Source organism: Mercenaria mercenaria, chromosome 4 (assembly GCF_021730395.1).
Source record: "Mercenaria mercenaria strain notata chromosome 4, MADL_Memer_1, whole genome shotgun sequence".
Lineage (NCBI taxonomy): Eukaryota > Metazoa > Mollusca > Bivalvia > Venerida > Veneridae > Mercenaria > Mercenaria mercenaria.
The window spans coordinates 18,813,931-18,823,283 of NC_069364.1; the positions used below are offsets into that span (position 1 = coordinate 18,813,931).

The window sequence follows — 9,353 nt, forward strand, 5'->3', positions numbered from 1 at the left end:
AATGAATTTAGATCAAGATTTAAGAAAATCTTTGTTACTAGTGTACGATATAATATATGTAAATCTTGAGTTAATCAGAGAATATATTATCTAGTATAAATTTTTGTAATTTCTTTATTTGATTATCTTTTTCTGAAGGATATTAAACTTTTCTAAATTATAATTTTCCGCTTTTCTGTTTGTCCCAAAAAGTTACATTGGTGTAAATAGATAATATTCCATACCCTGCTAAATTTCTACAATGAACTTGTCCATCTTTCAATTTGGACAATACCAGTCACTGTTAAAAGGGATGCTTACCAAAAAGATACTGACTCAATGGCGAACATTGCGGATCTTGATCAGACTGAACGGATGTGCAGGTTGATCACAATCTACACTGATCGCAAAAGCAGAATCAATCGTGTCCAGCATGATTAAGGTTATGTTTAGAGGTAACCAGCCTATATTGTTCAAAGTTAGAAGGCAGCAACAGTTACTTTGGCAGGGTACTTGTAAAAAATAGTTTTCTTGACATTAGTAGATCATATTTTGAGGTATAACTTAAAACAATGACTTTAAGATAACTTCTGACTAAAGCGGCTAACTTAGAGTGCTGCTTTAACCCAGCATGATCTTAAGGGGTTACTGATAGAGCCTGAACACTTGATTGGTCTGTATCTCTGTGATTACAGCCGATTTAAAAGTTTTCGTTTCATACCTTGATACAATTGAGAATGATGTGAAACCAGAATTTCTTGTCATGTTTAGTGCCGTAAAACAATGAACAGTATATCATTTATGGAATTGTGGTATGATGACCTTAGTAGTGTTGCTGGATTCAGTACTGACTGACTTGTTGTTTACTAAAGCCGACATTTAGATAAGTGGCGCTGGCTCACTGTTACCAATTTCATCGGAATGATATCAATGTAAAACTTATAAACAGCATAATGTTAAAAGACATAAAAGTACAAAATATGTTATTGGATGAATGATTTAAATAATGTGTGGAATTATACAAATTATCGAACATTGCCGCAGCAATTCTCTATAATCAAGGCTAAAGATGTATAGATTGTGGCAATTTTGTAAAGTGATTATCAGTCCAATTTATAAAGTTGTAGACACAGTGACTGTTATCATTGCATGAAACACTATATAAACAACAAGTGTTTTGTTCCTGAAGTTCATTCTACTATATGATGGCGGATGTAAGGCTTCAAACGTTATTGTGTCTTGGCATAGCCCTAATTGCGGGTAAGTTTTGTTTTATTATGTTGAAAACTTGAATTTATCAGTAACTGTTTGCTTTGCGTACAGTGACATTCATTTTATTAAAATAATGGAATTTTCTCATGACTGTTATATATTTGCGCTTAAGATACATAGAGTGATGCCAGACCTTCAAAACAAGACAAAAAGACGCATTAAGATATGATTTTGAAAAAGTAGGAAATAACGTATCTGCTGCAAATATGCCAAATCAGATACCATGCATTTTATTTACAGTGTGGTCATTTCTGCATGGGGCACGCATGAAGATCAGCCTTAGCAACGTCTTCATTTCACCAAGTTGAACTATGCTGACGATATTTTTCATAATTAATTCATTTGTTATTCATCTATAGAATAAGCCATTGGAATCGGTGTGATGTGTATAAAGTTAGAATTAAAAATTCTTTAACAAGATACCAGTGTCTGTTTAACTTAAAAATACAGTTTAATTAAGCAATTAGATTTTAGTTGTTGCTTTTCAGTTATTTTTGTGGAAGTTAAAAAAATCTATATAGGATGCATTTGCTTGTCGCTATTTCGGGTGTGAGATTATCTAGTCGGTAGATACTACATTAAATTCAATAGACGGAATGCCGCTGAAAAACGGCCTATCGGTAAGCGACTCTGACAGGCCATGAACCGTGCGTGCACTTGGAAACAACCGCCGTACCTAGTTTGCATATCGAACTTTTAAATGTCTTTTTGAGTCTTAAAAATATTTGGATTTATTTTCTTATTAATAAAGAATCCGTCAATTCTGGACGTTTTGGTGCTGATAGAACAGACCGCACTTTACGTATTTGTAACTTCATACTGGTGATATTGAAGATGAATATCATTTTATGATTTATACTTTTTACAGAGTTATTAGGACGGGTGTATTAAACCATTTTTGTATAAGACCAAATGCTATGAAATTTACTGAACTTATGGGAACTACACACTATTCAGCGCTCTTGTGTATCATGCCTTCTTGTTATGTCATTCAAATGTAATCGCTGTTGAATACAATACCCAAGTAACGAGCCATTCAATGTTAATTCCTGAGCTAACAATATTGTTCACATGTATATAGTACATAGTATCCAGATATGTTTCATGTTATGTTGTTTCCAAAATTAAGAAAGGAAGTGGCTAGGGGTCCGGTGACAGGACCTCAAGACATGGAGTCTAGAGGTTCGGTAATCAATATACTTTTACGGGTAACCGGACCCCTAGCAACTGCCTTAAAGCAATGATGCCTCCTTCCATCAAATTTATAATTAAATACTTTATCAAACTTACGTACTGAATGCATATTCTTCTATATTTCATTTTAAAGTGATACCTTCAATTCATTTCCTAAAATTTATATAATTTATGATGTTTATAATGTGTAATTATGTTAATACATTTGTATATGACAAGAAACTGTATAAATTTACGTTACAATATATCAAAATGGAATTGAATTTTTTTCAAAACATGTACATTGTGTATTTAAATTTTGATACACGCATGCAAGTTACAAAAAGGACGAACTTTGTTGTGAAATGGTGATTTTTACAATTTGTTTGGTTACATTATGGCATTATTCAAACAAATTACAAGGATAATTTACTATAGAAATGTGTCTTTCATTTTTTCCAAACATGAAGTCTGTAAAAAACATGTTAATTCTTATTCACAACACCAAAAACACCGTATTTTGACAGCAATTTAATAATATGCGAAATGTAGAAAGTAACATAACAACAGATTGTGGCAAAGCTCTGATACATAATCCATCTAACTGGCCACCTTTAAATAATCAAAATATTGTTGGAATAACAGCATTAAACCCAGTAAAACCAACATCATTAAACATATTTTTTCTGGTTCATTTATTTCAGCTGTCAACTGCCGGTCGTTTGGTTGTCCTTCCAGGGAAGACATTGGATGCGTAAGTCCTCTTCCGTGCCCGCCTGATAGACCATATTTAATGACGTCATACATTACGTCGTCGCAGTGTCCAGCTTGCCAGTTCTGTGTAGAATCACGTAAATATGTATTATTTACATAACATTGGTATAATTATTGTCAAACTGTATTGTTATAAACGAATCAAGGCCGTAATCGTCTGAATTACCTCGGTTCAGAGTTTAGATACACAGTAATTGAATCACAAGGGCGTCAACCCGGCTGATAAATAGCCACACGTGTAAACGACATCACGTGCTAAATCAGGCGATAAATCACAAGAAGGTTCTTTTTTATTTTCATTCTCAAATGCTCATTGAAATATTCAAATTCACCCTAGAATCCTTCATAGTGACTGGGAGAGCTTTTGTGATCGCCCTTCGTCCGTCCGTCCGTCCGTCCGTCCGTCCACAGTTTCTTATGAACACGATAGAGACCACATTTTGCAGTTGACTTTAATAAAACTTGCTTATAAATTGTATTGGCATAATATCTCGGTTCCTTTTGAAAACTGGTCAGATTCAATTATTGGTTCCAGAGTGGCCCCTTAAAGGTTCAAAATTTGCTATTTTGGCTCATACGATAGAGACTACATTTTGCAATTGATTTCAATCAAACTTGAATACAATTTGTACTGACATAATATCTCGGTTCTTTTGAAAACTGGCAAGACCCCGTCATGGGTCTTAGAGTTATTGCCCCTTAAAGGGCCATGTTGGCTTTTGCAGCAATACAGAGACTTCATTTATCGGTTGATTTGATACAAACTTGCAAGATATCTTTAACAACAATAGATCTTGGATCGCCTAATCCAGTTATAGGTTCCGAAGTTACATCCCCTAATTTACCCCTAAACGAGCCAACATGTGATTATTTTTACCTTGTGAACACGATAGAAGTGACATTTTACATACGATTTTAACCATACGTATGCACAACATAAATCACAATCTCAGTTCATTTCGAAAACCAGCTAGATTCCATCATCTAAAGTTAATGCCCTAAAAGGGGCATGATTTTCTATTTTTGCCCTTTCAGCCATATGGAGGTTTCATTTATGCTTTGATTTTATACAAACTTGCACAGAATGCTGATCATCTTTAGGCCAAGTTTGGAATTGGGTTATATGGGGTCAAAAACTAGGTCACCAGGTCAAATCAAAGGAAAAGCTTGTAAACACCCTAGAGGCCACATTTATGATCCTATCTTCATGAAACTTGGTAAGAACGTTTATATAGGCCAAGTTCGAAACTGGGTCATATGCGGTCAAAAAACTAGGTCACCACTCAAATCAAAGGAAAAGCTTGTAAACACTCTTGATGCCACATTTATCACTCTTTCTTCATGAAATTTGGTTAGAATGTTTATCTGGATAATTCCTAGGTTTGAAACTTGGTCATGTGGTGTCAAAAACTAGGTCACCCGCTCAAAGGAAAATCTTGTTAACACTCTAGCGGCCACATTTATGACCCTATCTTCGTGAAACTTTGTCAGAATGTTTATCTTGATGCTTCCTTGGCCAAGTGTGAAACTAGGTCATGTGGGGTAAAAAACTAGGTCACCTGCGCAAATAAGAAGTACCTTGTTATAACTCTAGAGGCCATGTTTATGATCTTCAAGAAATCTGATTAGCATTTTCATCATGATGATTCCAAGGCCAAGTTTAATAGTTGAGCTATATAGGATCATCACGAACTTCTTGTTTAAAGTAGCATCTCCACGACATAACAGTGGAATTATATCACGTGTACAGAAAACGCGGAGGCGAAAAACAGACAATTGATGTCTGGCTGACCTTTAACATTCTTTTGTGACAGCTAAATGTCCATCGTGTGTCGTCCGTCGTGCGTCTATCAACATTTTCTAAAAAAATCCTCTTCTTGAAAACTTCTTTGCAGAATTACACCAAACATCACAGGAATGATCCAATACTGGTCTCCTTTCAGAATTGTTCGAGGAATTGAATTCCATGCGATGGCAACCGAAAGGAAATACTGTAAAAATCTTCTTGTCCAAAACCGCAAAGCATAGGGCCTTGATATTTGGCATGTGTCGTTATCTGATGGTCCTCTATGAAGATTGTCCAAAGTGTGTCCTTGGGATGAAAGAGACCCCGCCCCTGGGGTCACAAGACTTACATTGACTTATATAGGAAAAAAACAAAAATTTTCTTGTCTAGAACCGCAAGACCTATGCCTTTGATATGTGGTATGTAGCATTGCCTTGTGGTCCTCCACCAAGAATGTTCGAATTATTACTCTTGTGTAAAAAGAGGCCCTATGCCTGGGGTGTCTCAAGTTTTAATAGACTTATATAGGAAATAAAACATTTGAAATATTTGGGAAAATACCTTGTAAACTGTCTCGTCTGGGAATATAGGAAACTTAACAAAGTATAATTGTTTTTATTTAGAATAACATTTTTAAACTTGTGCTGGCATATAAATAACTCTTTACTATATCTAATGAGTAACAGTTTACAATATAGTAAAACTTTTGTAGAAAAGCAATTAAAAACTAGCCAGTAATAATGATTTGGGAATTTTATGTTTAGCACTGGGAAAAAAAAGCATACTTTTTGCTTTGGCATTGCCTCCTTTTATGGGTGTTAGCACTATAGGGAAAAAGCCCTGCCTTGACCTACTGACCTACATTCTTGCTTTTTAAGATTACAGCCTTGGGATTTGGATGACATGTACAGTTTTGCACACCGATGTTACAAATGACTTTGTTTGACCATGAATATGACCTACTATCTCAATATTTTAGCATCAGTTTGACATTTTAAACATGTCGCTCATATTACTCAAGTGAGCTATCAAGGGTCATTATGACCCTCTTGTTACTGTATTACTCAATGGAAAATGTTTGAATTTAAGATGACACAATTTCAACATTGCCTTGCCTTAAGTATGATATTAATATTTCTGTCGGTGCATGTCCTTTAATGTCTTCTCTTATATTCTTTGCTTTTATTTTAGTTCAGCTGTTATGCTGGTATGCTTTATATATGATGTCTAAATTTCATTTGGCCTTTTCCCTTCACTACCTTGAAGAATAGTTGATGTATCTGTATCAACTATGTTATACAGTGCTTGCCTGATATATGATGTTTGTATTTCAGTAGACACTGCCTTTGTATTTCAGTTGACATAAATCCACTACTACCCTAAAGTTTGGTATTTGTATTTCAGTTGACAACATGAATCCATCCCTTCCTGCTTAAGATACGGTGTTTGTATTTAAGTTGACATAAGTCCATCACTACTATCCTAATGTTTGGTGTCTGTATTTCAGTTGATGTGAATCCATTACTATTATCCTAATGTATGTTTTTTGTTTTTTGCATTTCCATTGACACAAGTCCGTTACTATTTGTCTTAGGTATGGTATTTGTATAAAATTTGACATAAATGCATCAATACCGGCCTAATATATGGTTTCTAAATTTCAGTTGACGCAAGTCTATCACAGTTTGCCATTAATTTTGTAGGATGTTTGTACTTCAGTTGATAGATGACCATCACTTCTTGCCTAATGTATGATGTTCGTATTTCAGTTGACACAAGAATTTCACTACTCGCCGAATAAAAAGTGTGTGTGTGTGTTTTTTTTTTCAGTTGAAATAAATCCACCTCTACTTGCATGAATGTATTGTATTTCATTCATTTCAATTTTCACATGTCCTTCACTGCCGTGCTTAATGTGTTATGTCATAAGGCACATGTCCTTCACTGTTTTGTCAGATGTCTTGTGTTTACATTTCAGTTTTCACCTTTCGTCGTTGCTGTACCTAATGTATGCTATTTATATTTCAGTTGATACATGTCCTTCGCTGCCTTGTCCGATGATTCATGTACCAGAAGGGTGCTCAGCTGAATTGTTCGGTGTTGAAATTCGAGTTGATGAGACAGTATGCTGGGAGTGTCATAACGTTAAACTCACGTGTTAAGAAGATATTCTAATAGCTATCAAAAACGACCAGGCACCTGAATTCAAATGTTAGAAAATGGATTAAAACTGCTGTATTCTATTTCAAATATATTCTATCATGTAACATAGTTATTGCGTTATAATAACTCAGTGCCATCAGATAACTCCTACAATTTTGTTTTGAGTTAAAACAGTGAAAAAATATCAAATAAGATGTCTTATGGCTGTTCCATAGAAGCTGTTACGTAGGTCAACAAGTAACATATCTTAGGTGATCGCATCGCATAATAATCAAAGCCTTTAGACATCTTGTGTGGGCAGATTTATGGTAGATTTATTTTCTGTTTTATCACTCTGTTTTGTACAGCAATGTCATTTATTAACAAAAAAAAGAGAACGCAAAGAATACTTGGATTTGCATTTTGCCTATTAAAAATGTCATGTCACCTTACAAAATGTAACTTTATGAAACAGAAACAACAAGCAGTTTGCATGCCTATGAAATGTTAATATTCACCATCTTTACTTTATAAATATCTCGCGTATATTAACAATGATATTATTCTGATCTATTTGTAACACTCTATTTGTAACAAAGCAAATACCAAACTATTAAAATACATGTATGAGAAACAAATACAAATGTGCCTTAAATCTAACATGAACTCCACACTACCTCACATGAAGATATGTAAATAGCCAGCTGGAAAGCAGTGATGTTAACTATAGGCCCGCCGTTACCTATATGAAATAATGTTGAAAAACTGGGTTAAACTAAAAATAATACAAAGAAAACTAGCAATCAGTTTAATTGCGACATGTACCTCTCACAGACTGAGAAACGGAAACGGACTTAATTTTGAAAAATAGACATTTACATTTATTTCATTGTTTTTATTTTATAGTTTGTAAGGTTACCGAAGTTAAAGAATATCAAAGAAGAACTATTTTTCGAAAACTATGATCTTTCATATATTCACAATTACTGTATTGTGGTCACTGGCTGATTTTTTTTATCTTGATTTAAATTCAAGGATGTGTCAAAGACATTGCCTGTTTTTAATTTTGTTATAGTTTAAAAGTGCGATATCATGTAATTGCGAATAATTATAGTATGGTGAAGAAAAATTGCACATTAAGCTAATTTATCAGCACATATGTATGAAATCAAAATTAACTCAGAAAAGCTGTATAACCCGCCCGCAGGCTATTTCAGTGTGCGTTAACATATTTATAACCTCTTATAGAAGATAGCTAACATACGTTTAATTTAGCTGAGATCTTATATAAGGATAAATAACCTTACACGAAAATACGCATTCAGAGTTCTTGTTCTTACTATTATTATCATCATCATCATTATTGTTGTTGTTGTTGTTATTATTATCATTATTGTTATTATTTTAAGAAAGTCAGTTGTAATTAAAAATTGTTGCGTAAACTACCAAGAAAAATTCCATATATGAAAGTAAGAATAAATTCTGCAATAAAAATGGCGGAATAACCCCATTTTCGAAACAGGAGAAATTTTCCCGCAGATGAACTCTCCTGCTGGAGTTCGCCAGTATCACATGTGGGAGGAAACCTCCAGTGGGAGATTTTCAAAATGCTTATTTTCAGGTTTAATATAGAAATAACACGACATTAAAGACTAAGAAATACTTTCCGGCGATAAACAATGAATTTCAGAAATTTTGTTAAACCCAAATGGGGTATTTCTCCCGCAAGACCTCCCATGGGATAGCGAAAACCCCGCGGGAGAAAAAAATACTCCCATATGAGGACCAATTTTGAAGCCGTCCCAAGAGTTCATTGTTTGAGATATGTAAAAGTAAATGGCCAATTATTTCTCTATGAGACCTTAACTATTGTTAGATGTCAAAAGATCACAAAACAAGTCAAAGATAAAAGGTAGCTGAGCATCAAGGGTAACACCATTCAGAGCCCAGCGGAAAAAGCCAGAAGACAGATAACGATCATTGTGTCCTCTGCCTGTTCCGTCAGACGCAATTAAAGATGAAATCGTAAAGTCCAACTGTAAAACGGTTTGAACACAAAACATGATGTGTCTCAAAAAAGCTGGGTCCTAATATCTGTATATGGTGGCTGATATCTGCCATTTTGTTCTAGCGTATTGGCGCGTTTAGAGGAACAAACCAAAAGCAGTATTTGTTGTATCGGCACCTTAATTTGCTGTTGTTTCGGCGTGTTGGCTTGTTCGAAGGG

General features: G+C 34.5%; 1 protein-coding gene across 1 annotated transcript; it reads left to right on the forward strand.

Annotated features, from left to right (window-relative positions):
- The first annotated feature begins 1,080 nt into the window (after positions 1-1,080).
- On the forward strand, positions 1,081-7,255 carry LOC123551111 (uncharacterized). Its single transcript, XM_053540608.1, has 3 exons — positions 1,081-1,239; positions 3,129-3,275; positions 7,013-7,255. The coding sequence occupies exons 1-3, from the start codon at positions 1,182-1,184 to the stop codon at positions 7,144-7,146; spliced, it is 339 nt and encodes a 112-aa protein (XP_053396583.1). The 5' UTR covers positions 1,081-1,181; the 3' UTR covers positions 7,147-7,255.
- The last annotated feature ends 2,098 nt before the right edge of the window (positions 7,256-9,353 follow it).

Excerpts from the sequence above, each read along its gene's own strand:
- LOC123551111 (XM_053540608.1), top strand. The coding sequence starts at position 1,182 with ATGATGGCGGATGTAAGGCTTCAAACGTTATTGTGTCTTGGCATAGCC. Across the intron at positions 1,240-3,128 it reads TGGCATAGCCCTAATTGCGG|CTGTCAACTGCCGGTCGTTT; the intron begins GTAAGTTTTGTT and ends CATTTATTTCAG. Across the intron at positions 3,276-7,012 it reads CCAGTTCTGTGTAGAATCAC|TTGATACATGTCCTTCGCTG; the intron begins GTAAATATGTAT and ends TTTATATTTCAG.